This window comes from Macaca mulatta, chromosome X (genome assembly GCF_049350105.2).
Source record: "Macaca mulatta isolate MMU2019108-1 chromosome X, T2T-MMU8v2.0, whole genome shotgun sequence".
Classification (NCBI taxonomy): domain Eukaryota; kingdom Metazoa; phylum Chordata; class Mammalia; order Primates; family Cercopithecidae; genus Macaca; species Macaca mulatta.
The window spans coordinates 55,238,040-55,256,296 of NC_133426.1; the positions used below are offsets into that span (position 1 = coordinate 55,238,040).

At 38.6% G+C, this 18,257-nt stretch overlaps 2 protein-coding genes and 1 pseudogene across 2 annotated transcripts in view; 1 reads left to right on the forward strand and 2 right to left on the reverse strand.

The window, feature by feature from the left end:
* Positions 1–18,257, reverse strand: part of ALAS2 (5'-aminolevulinate synthase 2) — a 421,539-nt gene that overhangs the window by 394,924 nt on the left and 8,358 nt on the right. The gene's annotated exons all lie outside the window — the stretch shown is intronic.
* On the forward strand, positions 1,845–11,584 carry LOC703363 (putative G antigen family E member 3). The gene is made up of 5 exons (XM_015127546.3): positions 1,845–1,909; positions 2,821–2,912; positions 3,245–3,353; positions 4,100–4,225; positions 11,467–11,584. The coding sequence occupies exons 2-5, from the start codon at positions 2,829–2,831 to the stop codon at positions 11,481–11,483; spliced, it is 336 nt and encodes a 111-aa protein (XP_014983032.2). The 5' UTR covers positions 1,845–1,909; positions 2,821–2,828; the 3' UTR covers positions 11,484–11,584.
* LOC106995216 (non-histone chromosomal protein HMG-14 pseudogene) lies at positions 8,498–9,067 on the reverse strand (annotated as a pseudogene).

Here is an 18,257-nt window from a genome sequence, read left to right on the forward strand (position 1 = left end):
ATCTCCTGGTCTGTGGACTGCAAAAACTGTGGGAGAAGCATAGTATCTGGGCAGTACAGCACAGTCCCTCATGGCTTCCCTTGGCTGGGAGAGGGAGAACCCTCGCTCCTTGCACTTCCCAGGTGGAGCAATGCCCCACCCTGCTTCTGTTCACCCTCCAGGGGCTGCACCCACTGCCTAACCAGTCTCAGTGAGATGAACTCAGTACCTCAGATGGAAATGCAGAAGTCCCCCGCTTTCTGTGTTGGTCTCGCTGGGAGCTGCAGACCGCAGCTGTTCCTATTTGGCCATCTTGCCAGATCCCCACCAACCATCCCATATAAATTTGAAAATAGTTTTTTTTTTTTTTTTTTTTTTCTAAATCTGTGAAGAATGTCATTGGTGGTTTAGTAGGAATATCATTGAGTGTATAAATTGCTTTGGTCAGTTTGGCCATTTTGACAATATTGTTTTTCCTGTTCATGAGCATGGAATGTTTTTCCATTTGTTTGTGTCATCTCTGATTTCTTTGAGTAGTGTTTTGTAGTTCTCATAGAAGAGATTTTTCTCCTCCCTAGCTAGCTGTATTCGTAGGTATTTTATTCTTTTTGTGGCATTTGTGAATGGGATTGTGTTTCTGAATTGACTTTGAGCTTAGAAGGTTGTTGGTATATAGAAATACTCCTGGGTTTTGTACATTCATTTTGTATCCTGAAACTTTCTTGAAGTTGTTTATTAGATCAAGGAGCTTTTGGGCAGAGAGTCTAGGATTGTCTAGGTATAGAATCATATTGTTTGCAAACAGAGATTGTTTGACTTCTGTGAAAAACATAGTGGGGTGAAAGCAATCACCTGTCAGCAATGGAATGGAACAATAAAAGTGCCCAAGAATAAATTTAATTTGAATGTGAAGAACGAATATGAAGTAAATAACAATCATTGCGAGGGATACGTAAAAAGACTTGAGGAATTGAGTAGTGGCTTTTTCTTGGATAGAGAGATTCTAAAATAGAAAGATAGTTATTGTCCCTAAGATGTAATTTAAAAATAATAGCTAGTATCTCAACAGGAATATTTTAGCACCTGATTAAATGGTTCTGAAGTTCATCTGAAAGACAAATGTGTCAGAATAGATAGAAAAAGAGAAAGGAATGAGGGAGGGCAAGCATTATTTGACATTTCAAATATAATCAAGCTACAGCAATTAAAAAATATAGTAGTGGTGCAGTTATAAACAACTCAATAGAAGAAAATTAAAAGTAGAGAGTTACACACCAAATTGAGTGGGGATGTAGGTGACGATAAAAGAGCCATTTCAAAACACTGAGTGAAACAGGGATTCAACAAAAATGTTGAGTCCCTATCACATTAATTTTGTTCAGATGGATCAATGATTTTGAATGTACAATAATGCAACCAAAAACTATGAATGTCTTATCGTATTGGAGTGGGTAAGTTCATTGCAAACATGACAGCCGACTCATGAAGGAGGCAAGAAAATGATTTATGATAGCAGATATAAAATACGTATTAAGATATTTAATATTTATTTCTATGATGGTGAATTTTTCTGAAACACATTCTTCCCTTAGAGTAACCTGGGGCTCATATTCTCCAAAGCCATTGGAAGTGAAAGAAAGGTTGGGCAGGGGGAAAAAGAAAAATGTTTTGTAAGTTCAGTTTTGGTGTCAGGAGAGCTTGTAGTCTAGGTTCTCCACAGAGGCAGGAAAACTTCAGTCACGTGGTGAATGCCTCACTCAGTGCACACGCTACACAGATCTGTTGCTGTGGATTTCTGTTGCTACGCATGTCTGTTGTTACGCATGCGCCTTGTTGCCTATCTTCTGTCCACGCAGAGCTTTGCGAGGAGAGGCTGTGTTTTCTTTCTTTCCGCCATTTTGATTGTTTCTCACTGACTGGGGCTCAGCAGGTAGGTCCTCAGAGCGGTCTTCCTGGGAATTTAGTTGTGAGTGAATGTGAGGAGGAGCCAGCGGGCTTTGAACAGGTCCTGCGGCACAGTCTGTGGCTTCTGAGTGAAAGGGGCCTCGCGGTCGTCGTCCGGTTCCTCCCAAGTCGCGATGCTGCTATGGGTCTTGACATAGTGGCTGGGCTGGAACGAGGGATGAAGGTGGGCCGCGGAGGGGAGGGATCACGTGAAGGTGGGGCGAGTGCTGGGGGTGCTGTTAGAGGTATCTGAGTCCCCAAAACTGGAACCATCGGAGAGAGGACAGTTTCCAGACTCCTCGGTAGGGATGAGGGAAGGACGGCGTGGTCCCTAAGGAAGGGGCCTGGGAACTGGGAACGCTGTGGGCTGGTGACTGCGGACTGAGGTCTGTAGAGTGCCTGGCAGAGGTGTCCATTGAGGAGCATAACATTCACTCTGTTTAACGATTTCTCACCTCCGCCGTGGACGTCATGGGAAGGAATGGGTGAGGCTGTGCATTCCAACAAAACTTGATTTTGGTAGGGGGTATGTAGGGAGGGAAATGCGCCTAGTAAATCAAAGTGGGACGAAAGCAGTAGTCATTTCGGTTTGAATTCTCTGTCCGTTTTTTCCTAAATGTCTTCATGATGGAGAGTCTCATTGTGAAACCAAAACTCAGAATCTAAGTCCTCTGTGTTTTGCTATGGCGTTAAGGTGATTTCTGTGCCTCTTCGACTATGACACAAACAAATCTGCCCGTAGTTTGATTGGAAAACATGCGTACTTATCATTGCTCTGTGAATTATTTTGAAAATATTTTCAAAATTAAAAAAGTACAAATCACCATTTTGCCATGAAATATTCATATATATAGCTAAGCTACACACTTTTTTCAAATAACAATATTCTATTTTCAGTGGGAAATATGAGTGAGCATGTAAGAACAAGATCCCAATCCTCAGAAAGAGGAAATGACCGAGAGTCTTCCCAGCCGGTTGAATCTGTGATTGTGAGTCCTTTAACATTTGATGTTTTCTATTAACACAGTTTATTTTTAAAAATATTTTTGAGCTAGTGTACATGCACTGATACAGATGTTCCATGCTGATAAAAAATGATGATGGCATCTCATGAAGGAAACTTTGGTTCAGGAATATTATATTCTGGTGTTACCTGTATGGATATGGATATTTCTCTCTCTTTCTCCCTCTCTCTCTCTCTCTCTCTCTCTCTCTATATATATATATATATATATGCCTTTAGATTTATGATTCGATGCACATATGCATTTGTGTATTTATGTTATTGACTTTTTATTCGCACACACACTTACACCCTTAGGTCCAGCAGCTCGCTGAGGAAAAACGTCAAGAAGAGGAACCACCAAATGAAAATCAGGGTATTGCACCTAGTGGGGAGATTGAAAATGAAGGAACACCTGCTGTTCAAGGTGAAGGGAGAGTGGAGAATAATGCTTATGGGTGGTGGAGGTATATTTATGCCTTATATTTTATGACATACCAGTAACAGGAGGACAGAAAACATTAGGAAGGGATCCTAAACATTTCCTGCTGCTGCTGTGGGGAGGGGTGGGACAAGGACACATAAAAAGTCACAAAACTTTCCTACCATTTTGATAGAGGCTTTTTATTGATTGGGTATTTGCATGGTTGCTGTAAACCTTTGAGTGTTTTCCGGAGCTCCTGTATGGTTTGTTCAGCCATATTCTGTTTTTTGTTTAGCTTTGTTTTGTTTTATGTTTCTGTGGAAGAATGGCAGCTTGCAGCTTCCTAGTCTGCCATCTGCGGACATCTCATGTATTTTTAAAGAAACTGTTTAATGCAGATTTATTAATGCTTTCTCATGCTGCGTAATATACTAAGTGCTGGAGATGTCAGTGCCAAATTTTTGCCTAAAGCTCATAGTCTAGTCAGAATAACTCAAACAAATCACTGATTTAATGTGATAAGAATAAGAGCAAATGAGTACAAAAGGGGCAAGTTGTCTAGGGCCAGCCTTGGGAAAGGAAAGGGCAATGTTTGAACATCACTGCTTTCCTGTTTTCCTGGCAACAGACTCCTTAAATGATTAACCTACAGGTTTTTATTTCATAATGATGAGGGAATAAACATTATCATTTCCTCGTTCATAGTTCATGTTTTAATTTGTAAACTGATGACCTTTTTATCTTTTAAGGGCCTGACGTGGAAGCTTTTCAACAGGAATTGGCTCTGCTTAAGATAGAGGATGAGCCTGGAGATGGTCCTGATGTCAGGGAGGGGACTCTGCCCACTTTTGATCCCACTAAAGTGCTGGAAGCAGGTATGTTGTTCAATTAAGATGCAAACTATAGGGTGTCTGTTTTCACAATATTATATTTTTGTGACACAGAGGTAAAATTACTGCTACTTTAATATCATACTTCACATCTAAAGATTCTTTGAAGGTAGTTCAGATCCCAGATGGCTGCCTTACACACTATCAGAGAGAGAGGGTCAGGTATGCTGGCTCATGTTTTTAATTCCAGCACTTTGAAGGCCAAGGCAGAAGGATCACTTGAGGCCAGGACTTCAAGAGATGGAGAAAAATTGGGTCAAAGCTAATTGGATTACGATATGAAAGATATGAAACATGCTAAGAGAGGATATCGAGTGTCTTCACAGCTATGTGAAGTAATGCAGATATTAATTAGCTTGATATAGCCATTTCACAATGTGTATATATATTTTAAAGCATCATGTTATGCATGATAAATATATATGATTTTATGTGTCATTTTTAAAAAAAGATATGAAAACGTGTTCTGACTTTTGAATGTAAGTCATTTAACCAACAGTCAATAATTTTCAGATATTTTTATAAAGGCCTGTTTTTAACAAATACGTAAGATGTTTATAATAAGCATCAGTTTATATTGCAGTGTTAACTGTGATGGTAACGACTTAAAGCTAGCGCGGGTGTTCAGTTTACTGTATAAACTGAACTGCTTTTAGGCATGTAAAGAGGCAGGAGAACCGGTGAAAATAGTGACAAATGTTCGCCCTACTTAAAGCAAGTACATAATGGCTAAACTAGTCCAAAGTAACGTTTTTACACTTTTTCATAAGAGACACAAAACAAATGTAATACTATTCTATTTCCTTCACTTACGGAGTTCTGAGCATGTTCTGTATTCAGAGTGTTTATTTCTTTTTTTTTTTTTTTTTTTTTTTTGAGACGGAGTCTCGCTCTGTAGCCCAGGCTGGAGTGCAGTGGCCGGATCTCAGCTCACTGCAAGCTCCGCCTCCCGGGTTCACGCCATTCTCCGGCCTCAGCCTCCCGAGTAGCTGGGACTACAGGCGCCCGCCACCTCGCCCGGCTAGTTTTTTGTATTTCTTAGTAGAGACGGGGTTTCACCGTGTTATCCAGGATGGTCTCGATCTCCTGACCTCGTGATCCGCCCGTCTCGGCCTCCCAAAGTGCTGGGATCACAGGCTTGAGCCACCGCGCCCGGCCAGAGTGTTATGTCATATCAAAATATTTGAATGATAATTTGAAAATATCTTTTTCCCTTAGGATTTTGTTTCGTTGAATATTCATTGAAAGTATATGCGCTTTTTTTTTTTTTTTGCTTTCCACTTATATATACAAAACAGACTCACTTGATTTAATTCATTCTGAACTTGAACAGTCTCTTTGTTTCCTTATTCTACTAGAAAAAGTGGCATGAATTAAAAATATTGTTAATATGCCTGGAAGTCTACCTTCAGAGTTTATTCAGAGGCTAACTGGATGTAAGCTAAAGGGTCACCCTCAGGGTTCTGATATTAGTTCATCAACACGGTAGTTGTATGCCTCTAGTGTCATATGAATAAAAATCTCCTGAATAACGGGCCCTAGTTTTATATTTATGTTATAGGTGATGCGCAACCATAGGTTTACACCAAGACAAATGAAGACTGAAACCAAGAGTGTTATTCTTAATCTGGAAATTTGACTGATAACATTCTCTTAATAAAGTTTTACAGTTTTCTGCGAAGAATCCTTGCACGTTTTTGTTAAATTTATTTCTGGATCTTTAATACTCTTGAGAATTTTATCTTTTTTGAAAATTTAAATCCTGTGTTTGAGATGGTACATGGAGATAAAATGTTGGTACATTGATTTTCTATCATAGATAGATAGGAAGCTGGAAGCTTTCTTTCTTTTTTTTTTTTTTTTTTTTGAGACTGAGTCTGGCTCTGTCGCCCAGGCTGGAGTGCAGTGGCCGGATCTCAGCTCACTGCAAGCTCCGCCTCCCGGGTTTACGCCATTCTCCTGCCTCAGCCTCCCGAGTAGCTGGGACCACAGGCGCCTGCCACTTCGCCTGGCTAGTTTTTTGTATTTTTTAGTAGAGATGGGGTTTCACCGTGTTCGCCAGGATGGTCTTGATCTCCTGACCTCGTGATCCACCCGTCTCGGCCTCCCAAAGTGCTGGGATTACAGGCTTGAGCCACCGAAGCTTCATAGGGGGATGCCAACAGCTGCACAGATAGAAAAGGAGTAGCTCAAGTTGAGGACTTGCCTGCATAATAAAAGATTAGGGTGGGGCCTGGGAGAGATTCACGCCCTATGTAGATGGTACACGTGGTCCTAACCGGTTGTTTGTACCCTATGTAGATGATCAGATACTGCCTCCCCACTAGTTCATCCATAAAACCCCCTGCATTTCACTGCAGGATGGCAAACGTTTTTTCTGGGACCCCTGTCTGTAGTAGAAAGCTGTTCTCTTTGTTTCTTCTATTAACTTTCTGCTCTAAACCTCACTTTTGTTGTGCCCATGTCCTTGATTTCCTTGTCTGTGAGACCAAGAACTCCAGGTGATACCCCAGACAACCAGGCCACTTCAATACTAGCTGTGGGTCTGTGGTATATGGCTTTTATTACATTGAAGTATGTTCCTTCTTTCCCCGGTGTTTTGAGGGTTTGTATCATGATGACATACTGAGTTTTATTACATGCTTTTCAGCATCAATTGAAATGATTATATGGTTTGTAACCTTCTTTCCGTTGATATGATTTATCACATCAGTTGATTTGCATATGTTGAACCATCCTTCCATCCCAGAGATAAATCTCACTTGGTCATGATGATGATTCTTTCTAATGCATTGTTTAATTTGATTGCTACTAGTCTGTTGAGAATTTCTGCATCAATATTCATCAGCGGTTTTGCCCTGTAGTTTTCTTTTTTTGATGTGTCTTTGTCTGATTTTGGTATCAGGGTAATACTGGCCTCATAGAATGAGTTTGGAACTATTCCCTCCTCCTCTATTTTTCAAAATAGTTTGAGTAGGATTGGTATTAGTCCTTTTTGAAATGTTGGGTAGAATTCAATAGTGAAGCCATCAGTTCTGGGTGTTCTTTACTGGAAGACTTTTAATATGGCTTTGATGTCGTTGCTTGTTATTGGTCTGTTCGGGTTATGGATTCGTGATTCAATCTTGGGAGGTTGTATGTGTCTAGGAATTAGTCCATTTTTTTCTAGATTTTCCAATTTATAGGCATGGAGTTTCTCATAGGAGCCAGTTATGATCCTTTGCATTTTTGCAGCATCAGTTTTGTAATGTCTCCTTTTTCATTTCTTTTTTTCTCTTCTTTTCCTTTTTTTTTTTTTTTTTTCCTCGAGACAGAGTCTCCTTTTGTCGCCAGGCTGGAGTGCAGTGGCACAGTCTCAACTCTCTAGAACCTCCACCTCCAGGGTTCAAGCAATTCTCTTGCCTCAGCCACCCTAGTAGATGGGATTACAGGTGCCTACCACCACGCCTGGTTAATTTTTGTATTTTTAGTAGAGATGGAGTTTTGCCATGTTGGCCAGGTTGGTCTTGAGGTCCTGGCCTCAGGTGGTCCACCTGCCTCAGCCTCCCAAATCCTTTTTCATTTCTGATTTATTTATTTGGGTTTCTCTCTTTTTTTCTTAGTTTGGCTAAAGGTTTGTCAATTTTGGTTAACTTATTAAAAAAGGAAACTTTTGTATTATTGCTCTTTTGTAGGGTTTTTTCTTTTTTTTTCATAATTGAGATTTTATTGGTTGAGGATCAGTACAGACATTTCAATCTGTACACAATTCTTAACATATGTAACGAAATTCTAAAAAGCCACGTGTTGTAATTCTTTTTTAAAGTTATTCCAGTGACTTTCCAGCTTAAAATTTGGAAGCAAATTTTCCTTAAGAGGCTATCAAATACCAGTATCTTCACATGTTGGTCAGCTGTTACATATGGCCCACCAGTTCACAACTGAATAGCATGTACACTACATATTCAAATCTGTAATCTTTCACAGCACAGCAACAAAGTTATTAGAAAAACAGGACTACCACAACCAAAGATGTTACAGAGTGCACACAATTCTGACAGGGAGTGCCATGAACAAGGAGTGGTTTTCTTTAGGAAACAATTCTACTAAAAAACATGAGAATAGAAGTAAAATAAAATGTTCAAGACATTAAATGCAGGACTGACTCCATATTGCCATTTAATATGGTTTGTATTATAGGACATAAAAACTAACCCCCCATCTATGGAATGTTAAGACGACACCCGAGACAGTCAAAGCCTCCCATAATTCAATATCCTACACTATTTTCTGGTTGTACCAAAAAATAAACAACCAGCAAATGATTTCACCTATTAAAAAAAAGCATTTACACTTAAAAAAAATGGGATGAGGTGGTATTCTCTCCTTCTTAAAAGATGTTTCTACAGCTACTAAAAGACTTGCATTTACAAAATAGTTGATAAAAATATTCCTCTGGATTGTACAAGAAGGGAGACAGGGACCACTGGTAAGACATGGTACATACGTCTTGGCTTCTTTCTCTCCTGCTTCGTCAGAGGCTGGACTCTCCTCAGTTTTCGTTTCCCCGTTTTCTGCAGGTAAATCTTTAGTTTCTTGGTTAGCCACTTTGGCCTGTTTTCCCTTTGCTCCCCTTTTCCCTTTTGTTTGCACTTTTTTGTCTGAAGATTTATCAGCTGACAACCGCGCTGATCTCCTCTTGGGCTCTTCCTTGGCGGCCCCTTCAGCAGAGCTGACCTTCCTCTTGGGCATCCTGGCGGCGGGGAAGGCGCGTGCCAGGTGCCTGTGGGCCACGGCGCGCCTAGAGCCTTCGCGAAACTGGGCTGCCTGGCCGCTGCCACTCCTCCCACCACCCGAGCTGCTGACTGTAGGGTTTTTTCATTTCAATTTTGTTTATTTCTATTGGGATCTTTATTATTTCTTTTCTTTTAATTTTTGGTTTGGTTTACTCTTTCTTTGCAGCTCTTTAAGATGCATCATTAGATTGTTTATTTGAAGTTTTTAACCTGTTTTGTTGTAGGCACTTAATAGCTATAAACCTCTTTCTGAGTACTGCTTTTGCTGTATCTCATCGGTTTTGGTATGTTGTGTTTCCATTATCATTTGTTTCAATAAATTTTTAAATTTCCTTCTTAGCTTCTTCATTGACCCATTATTCATTCAGGAGCAGATTATTTAGTTTTCATGTATTTGTATAGTTTCCAAAATTCCTCTTGTTATTAATTTCTAGTTTTATGCCATTGTGGTCTGACAAGATCCATGATATTATTTCAGGTTTTTTTTAATGTTTTGAGACCTAACATATGGTCTTGTCCTTGAGAATGATCCATGTGCTGAGGAAAAGAATGTGTATTCTGTGGCCGTTGGATGAAATGTTCTGTAAATATCTATTAGATCCATGTGTCTGTAGTGCTGATTAAATCTGTTTTGTTGTTGTTGTTGTTGTTGAGTTTCTGTTTGGCAGATCTGTCCAATACTGAATATGGGATGCTGAAGTCTCCATCTGTTATTTTATTAGGGCCTATCTCTCTTTTTAGCTCTAATAGCTTTTGTTTTATATATCTGGGTGCTCAAGTGTTGGGTGCATATATATTTAAAATTGTTAATATCCTCTTGATGAATTGACTGCTTTATTATTACATAGTGACCTTTTAGTCTCTTCTCAAAGTTTTGCTTTGAAATCTTTTTTTCTTATTTTTGTATCTTTTAAGTTGAGGCATGCATGTGGTGCAGGTTTGTTATACAGGTGAACTTGTGTTATGGGGGTTTGTTGTAGAGATTATTTTGTTACCCAGGCATTAAACCTGGTACTCATGAGCTATTTTTCCTGATCCTCTCTCTCCTTCCATCCTCTTCTTCGGTAGGCCCCAGTGTCTGTTGTTCTCCTCTGTGTGTTCATTTTTTTCTCATTTTTAGCTCCCACTTATAAGTGACAACATGCAATATTTAGTTTTCTGTTCCTGCATTACTTTGCTAAGTATAATGACCTCCAGCTCCATCCATGTTCTGGCCACGGAGATAATGTTATTCGTTTTTATGGCTGTATGCTATTCCATGGTATATATGTACTACATTTTCTTTATCCAGTCTACCATTGATGGGCTTTTTGGTTAATTCCATGTCTTTGGTATTGTGAATAGTGCTGTAGTGAACATATGCGTACATGTGTCTTTATGATAGAACAGTTTATATCCCTTTGGCTGTCTATCCAGTAATGGGATTGCTGGATCGAATGGTGGTTCTGTTTTTAGGTCTCTGGGGAATCAGCACACTGTTTCCCACAATGGTTGAACTAATGTACACTTCCACCAACAGTGAATAAGTGTTTCTTTTTTCTCAACAACATCACCAGCATCTGTTATTTTATTTTATTTTATTTTTTACTTTTTAATAATAGCCATTCTGACTGGTGTGAGGTGATATCTCATTGTGGTTTGAATTGCACTTCTCCAATTATCAGTGGCTTTGAGTTTTATTTCATATGCTTGTTGGCCACATGCATGTCCTCTTTTGAAAGTGTTTCTTCATGTCCTTGGGCCACTTTTTAATGGTATTATTTTTTGTTTTGTTTTATTTTCTGAGACAGAGTCTTAGTCTGTTGCCCAGGCTGGAGTGCAGTTGCACGGTTTCTGCTCACTGCAACCTCTGCCTCCCAGTTTGAAGGGATTCTCCTGCCTCAGCCACCCTAGTATCTGGGATTACAGGCATGCACCACCATACCAAGCTAATTTTGTATTTTGTTGGTTTAAAGTCTGTTTTGTCCAAGAGTAGGATTGCAACCCCTGCTTTTTTATTTTTTTGCTTTCCATTTTCTTGGTCAATATTCCTCTATCCCTTTATTTTGAGATTTTGAGCCTGTGTGTTCTTTGTACCTGAGATGGGTCTTCTGCATCTATCACACCAATGAGTCTTGACTTTTTATCTAGTGTATCTGTCTCTGTGTTTTTATTTGGTTGAATTTTTACTGAAGGTATATGCGTTTTTTGCTTTCCTCTTATACATATAAAATAGATTCACTTGATTTCATTCATTCTGAACTCGAACGGTCTTTTTCTTTCCTTTTTGTACTAGAAAATGTGGCGTGAATTAAAAATGTTAACTACCTTCAGAGTTTATTCAGAGGCTAACTGGATGTAAGCTAAAGGGTCACCCTTAGGGTTCTGATTTTACAGTATTTGTATACCTCTCGTGTCATCTAAATAAAAATCTGCTGAGTAACGTGTTCTAATTTTATATTTATATTATAGGTGATGGGCAACCTTAGGTTTAAACCAAGACAAATGAAGACTGAAACCAAGAATGTTGTTCTTATGCTGGAAATTTGACTGCTAACATTCTCTTAATAAAGTTTTACAGTTTTCTGCAAATAATTCTTTCACATTATTGTTAAATTTATTTCTAGATTTTTAATACTCCTGATAACTGTATATTTTATGAAAGTTTAAATCCTGTGCTTGAGATGGTATATAAAGATAAAATGTTGGTACATTGATTTTCTATCATACATAGATAGGAAGCTGGAAACCTTCATAGGGGGATGCCAGCAGCTGCACAGATAGAAAAGGCCACATGGGGCCAGGCATGTCCACCATGAGGGTTCCACTTCCCTTTTTTTAGCACATGCACAGTAAGAAAGAAATGAGCAACATGGAGTAACTCAGGCTGAGGACCTGCCTGTATAATAAAAGTTTAGGGTGGGGGCTGCCAGAGATTCATGCCCTATGCAGATGGTACACCTGATCCTATCCGGTTGTTTGTACCCTATGTATCAGATACTGTCTCCCTACTAGCTTATCTATAAAAACCCCTGCATTTCACTGCAGGATGGCAACCCTTTTTTCGGGACCCCTCTCTGTAGCAGAAAGTTGTTTTCTTTCTTTCTCCTATTAAATTTCTGCTCTAAACCTCATTCTTTGTGTGTCCGTGTCCTTGATTTCCTTGTCTGTGAGATCAAGAACTCTCAGTGTTACCCCAGACCATGTGGCCATTTCAGTGCTAGCTGTGGATCTGTTGTATGTGACTTTTATTACAGTGAAGCATGTTCTTTCTATCGCCAGTGTTTTGAGGGTTTATATCATGATGACAATGTTGAGTTTTATTAAATGCTTTTTCAGCATCAATTGAAATGATCATATGTTTTTTTATTCTTCATTCTGTTGATATGATTTATCACATACATTAATTTGTGTATGTTGACTCATCCTTGTATCCCAGGGATAAATCTCACTTGGTCATGATGAATATTCTTTCTAATATATTGTTGAATTTGATTTGCTGGTATTTTGTTGAGGATTTCTGCATCATTGTTCATCAGTGATTTTTGGCCTGTAGCTTTCTTTTTTTGATGTGTCTTTGTCTGGTTTTGGTATGAGGGCAACACTGGCCTCATAGAATTAGTTTGAAAATATTCCATCTTCCTCTATTTTTCAAAATAGTTTGAGTAGGATTGGTATTGGTTTTTCTTTTAATGTTGGGTAGAATTCAGCAGTGAAGCCAGTGAATTCAGCAGTGAAGAAAAGTCCCAGGCTTTTCTTTACTAGAAGACTTTTATTATGGCTTTGATGTTGTTACTTGTTATTGGTCTGTTCAGGTTATGGTTTCTTCCTGCTTCAGTCTTGAGAGGTTGTAGGTATCTAGGAATTAGTCCATTTGGTCTAGATTTTTCAATTTATAGGCATATATTTGCTCATAGGAGCCAGTAATGATCCTTTGACTTTCTGCAGCATCAGTTTTAACGTCTCCTTGTTCATTTCTTTTTTCTTTTTTTTTTTTTCTTCACAGAATTGTGCTCTGTCACCTAGGCTGGAGTGCAGTGGCGCAGTCTTAAGCTCACTAGAACCTCCATTTCCTGGGATCAAGCAGTTTTCTTGCCTCAGCCACCCTAGTAGCTGGGCTTACATGCACCTGCCACCACGCCTGGCTAATTTTTGTATTTTTAGTAGAGATGGGATTTTGTCATGTTGACCAGCCTGGTCTTGAGCTCCTGGCCTCAAGTAATCTGCCTGCCTCAGCCTCCCAAATAGTTTTTTTATTTCTGATTTTATTTATTTGGATTTTCTCTTTTTTTCTTAGTCTGGCTAATGGTTTGTCAATTTTGGTTATTAAAAAACAACTTTTGTTTTATTGCTCTTTTCTAGTTTTTTTTTTTCATTTCAATTTCTTTTATTTCTGCTCTGCTCTTTATTCTTCTACTAATTTTTGGTTTGGTTTCCTCTTTCTTTGCAGCTCTTTAAGATGCATAATTAGATTATTTGAAGTTTTTACTTTTTTTGATGTTGGCACTTATACCTATAAACCTCTTTCTTAGTACTGCTTTTGCTGTATCCCATAGGTTTTGGTATGTTGTGTTTCCATTATCATTTGTTTCAAGAAATTTTTAAATTTCCTTCTTAACTTCTTCATTGACCCATTAATCATTCAGAAGCAGACTGTTGAGTTTTCATGTATTTGTATAGTTTCCAAAATTTCTCTTGTTACTCATTTCTAGTTTTATTCCATTGTGGTCTGACAAGAAGCTTGATATTATTTCAATTTTTAAAATGTTTTGTGACCTAACATATGGTCTGTCCCTGAGAATGATCCATGTGCTGAGGAAAAGAATGTGTATTCTGTAACTGTTGGATGAAATGTTCTGTAAATATCTGTTAGATCCATGTGGTCTATAGTGCAGATTAAGTCTGGTTTTTTGTTGTCGTTGTTGAGTTTCTGTCTGGAAGATCTGTCCAATGCTGAATGTGGGGTGCTGAAGTCTCTATTATTGTATTGCAGCCTATCTCTCTCTTTAGCTCTAATAGTATTTGTTTTATATATCTGGGTGCTCCAGTGTTGGGTGCATATATATTTAAAATTGTTACATTCCTTTGATGAATTGACTCCTTTATTATTATATATAGTGACCTTTTGCCTCCTCTCAAAGTTTTCGTTTTGAAATCTATTTTTTTCTTTATTCTTTTTTTATCTTTTATATTAAGTTCAGGCATACATACATTAAGTTCAGATGCAGGTTTGTTATACAGGTGAACTTGTGTCATGGGTTTGTTGTACAGGTTATTTTGTCACCTAGGTATTAAGCCTGGCACTCATGAGCTTTTTTTCCTGATCCTCTCCTTCCTCCCATTCTCCACTCTTTGGTAGGCCTCAGTGCCTGTCGTTCTCCTCTGTGTGTCCATTTTTTCTCATTTTTAGCTCCCACTTATAAGTGAGAACATGCAATATTTAGTCTTCTGTTCCTGCATTACTTTGCTAAGTATAATGACCTCCGACTCCATCCATGTTCCATCAATAGATATAATGTCATTCATTTTTATGGCTGCATACTATTCAGTGGTATATGTGTGCTACATTTTTTTTTTAATCCAGTCTACCATTGATGAGCTTTTAGGTTGATTCCATGTTTTTGGTATTGTTAATAGTGCTGCAGTGAAAACACGTGTGCATGTGTCTTTATGATAGAACAATTTATATTCCTTTGGCTATATACCCAGTAATGGGATTGCTGGATCGAATGGTAGTTCTGTTTTCAGGTCTTTGGGGAATTACCACACTGTTTCCCACCATGGTTGAACTAATTCCACTTCCACCAACAGTGAATAAGTGTTTCTTTTTCTCCATAACATCACCAGCATCTGTTATTTTTCTTTTCTTTTTTACTTTTTAATGATAGCCATTCTGACTCATGTGAGATGATATCTCACTGTGGTTTGAATTGCATTTCTCTAATGATCAGGGATGTTGAGTTTTATTTCACATGCTTGTTGGCTGCATGCATGTCTTCTTTTGAAAGTGTCTGTTCATATCCTTGGCCCACTTTTTAAAGGTATTGTTTGTTTGTGTTTTTTTTTTTTTTGCTTTGTTTTTTGAGACAGAATCTCAGACTGTTGCCCAGGTTGGAGTGCAGTGGTGCGATCTCCACTCACTGCAACCTCTGCCTCCCATGTTCAAGCGATTCTACTGCCTCAGCCCCCCTAGTAGCTGGGATTACAGGTGTGCACCACCACACCCATCTGATTTTTGTGTTTTTGGGAGAGACGAGGTTCTGCCACGTTGGCCAGGCTGGTCTCGAACTCCTGGCCTTAAGTGATCTGCCCGCCTCGGCCTTCCAAAGTGCTGGGATTACAGGTGTGAACCACTGCGCCTGGCCTGTCGTTTTTGTTTGTTTGTTTGTAAATTTGTTTAAGTTCCTTATAGAGGCTGGATACTAGACTTTAAACAGATGCACAGTTTGCCATAATTTTCTCCCATTCTATGTGTTGTGTGTTCACTCTCTGGATAGTTTCTTTGCTGTGCAGAAGCTCTTTAGTTTTATTAGATCCCATTTGTCGATTTTTGCTTTTATTGCAATTGATTTTGGCATCTTTGGTATGAAATCTTTGTCCTTTCCTGTGTCCAGAATGATACTGCCTAGGTCATCTTCCAGGATTTTTATAGTTTTGGGTTTTACATTTAAGTTCTTAATCCATCTTTGATTAATTTTTGTATAAGAAGTGGTCCAGTTTCAATCTTTTGCATATAGTTAGCCAGTTATCCCAGCACCATTTGTTGAATAGGGAGTCCTTTCTACATTGCTTGTTTTTGTCAACTTTGTTGAAGATCAGATGATAATAGGTGTGAAGTGTGCAGCATTATTTCTGGACTGTGTATTCTATTTCATTGGTCTATGTGTCTGTTTTGCCATCAGTACCATGCGGCTTTGCTTATTGTAGCCTTATAGTGTAATATAAAATGAGGTAATATGATGCCTCTGGCTTCGTTCATTTTGCTTAGGATTGCCTTGGCTATTCAGGCTCTTTTTTGATTCCATATGAATTTTTTCTTTTAGTTTTTTTTCTTTTCTTTTTTAAAATTTTACTTTAAGTTCTGGGATAAATGTGCAGAACCTGCAGGTTTGTTATATAGGAATACGTGTGCCATGGTGATTTGCTACATGTATCAACCCGTCATCTAGGTTTTAAGCCCTGCATACACTAGGTATTTGTCCTAATGCTCTCCCTCCCCTTGCCCCCCACCTCCTGACAGGCATGGGTGTGTGATGTTCCCCTCCCTGTCTCCATGTTTTCTCATTGTTCAACTCCCACTTATGAGAACATGCGGTGTTTGGTTTTCCATTCCTGTGTTAGTTTGCTGAGAATGATGGTTTCCAGCTTCATCCATGTTCCTGCAAAAGACATGAACTCATTCTTTTTTATGGCTGCATAGTATTCCATGGTGTATATGTGCCACATTTTCTTTATGCAGTCTATCATTGATGGGCATTTGGTTTGGTTCTAAGTCTTTTCTATTGTAAATAGTGCTGCATTAAACATACGTGTGCATGAGTCTTTATAGTAGAATGATTTATAATACTTTAGGTATATACCCAGTAATGGGATGGCTGGGTCAAATGGTATTTCTGGTTCTACTTCCTTGAGGAATTGCCATACTGTCTTCCACAATGGTTGAACTAATTTACACTCCCACCAACAGTGTAAAAGCCTTCCTATTTCTCCACATCCTCTCCAGCATCTGTTGTTTCCTGACTTTTTAATGATTGCCATTTTAATTGGCGTGAAATGGTATCTCATTGTGGTTTTGATTTACATTTCTCTAATGACCAGTGATGATGAGCTTTTTTTCATATGTTTGTTGGCCGCATAAATGTCTTCTTTTGAGAAGCGTGTGTTCATATCCTTCACCCACTTTTTGGTGGGGTTGTTTGTTTTTTTCTTGTAAATTTATGTTCCTTTTAGATTCTGAATATTAGATCTTTGTCAGATGGCTACATTGCAAAAATTTTCTCCCATTCTGTAGGTTGCGTGTTCACTCTGATGATAGTTTCTTTTGCCATGCAGAAGCTCTTTAGTTAGATCCCATTTGTCAATTTTGGCTTTTGTTGCAATTGCTTGTTATTTTAGTCACAAAGTCTTTGCCCATGCCTGTGCCCTGAATGGTATTGCCTAGGTTTTCTTCCAGGGTTTTTGGTTTTACGTTTAAGTCATTAATCCATCTTGAGTTAATTTTTGAATAAGGCATAAGGGAGGAGTCCAGTTTCTGTTTTCTGCATATGGCTAGACAGTTTTCTCAACACCATTTATTAAATAGGGAATCCTCTCATTGCTTGTTTTTGTCAGGTTTGTTGAAGATCAGATGGTTGTAGATGTGTGGTGTTATTTCTGAGGCCTCTGTTCTGTTCCATTGGTCTATATATCTGTTTTGGTGCCAGTGCCATGCTGTTTTGGTTTCTGTAGCTTTGTAGTATAGTTTCAAGTCAAGTATTGTGATGCCTCCAGCTTTGTTCTTTTTGCCTTGGATTGTCTTGGCTCTACAAGCTCTTTTTTGGTTCTATGTGAAATTTAAAATAGTTTTTTTTTCTGGTTCTGTGAAGAAAGCCAATGGTAGCTTGATGGGAATAGCATTGAATCTATAAATTTCTTTGGGCAGGATGGCCATTTTCACGATATTATTTCTTTCTATCCATTAGCATTGAGTGTTTTTCCATTTGGTTGTGTCCTCTCTCATTTCCTTAAGCAGTGGTTTGTAGTTCTCCTTTAAGAGGTCCTTCATGTCCCTTGTAAGTTGTATTCCTAGGTATTTTATTATCTTTGTAGCAATTGTGAATGGGAGTTCACTCATGATTTGGCTCTCTGCTTGTCTATTATTGGTGGATAGCAATGCTTGTGATTTAAGCACATGGATGTTGTATCCTGAGGCTTTGCTGAAGTTGCTTATCAGCTTGAGGAGTTTGGGGGTGAGACGATGGGGTTTTCTAAATATACAATCATGTCATCTGCAACAAGAGACAATTTGATCTCCTCCCTTCCTATTTGAATACCCATTTTCTTGCCCGATTGCCCTAGCCAGAACTTCCAATACTATGTTGAATGGGAGTGGTGAGAGAGGGCTTCCTTGTGCTGGTTTTCAAAGGGAATGCTTTCAGCATTTGCCCATTCACTATGATATTGGCTATGTGTTTGAAATAAATAGCTCTTATTATTTTGAGATGTGTTCCATCAATACGTAGTTTATTGAGAGTTTTTGGCATGAAGGGCTGTTGAATTTTATT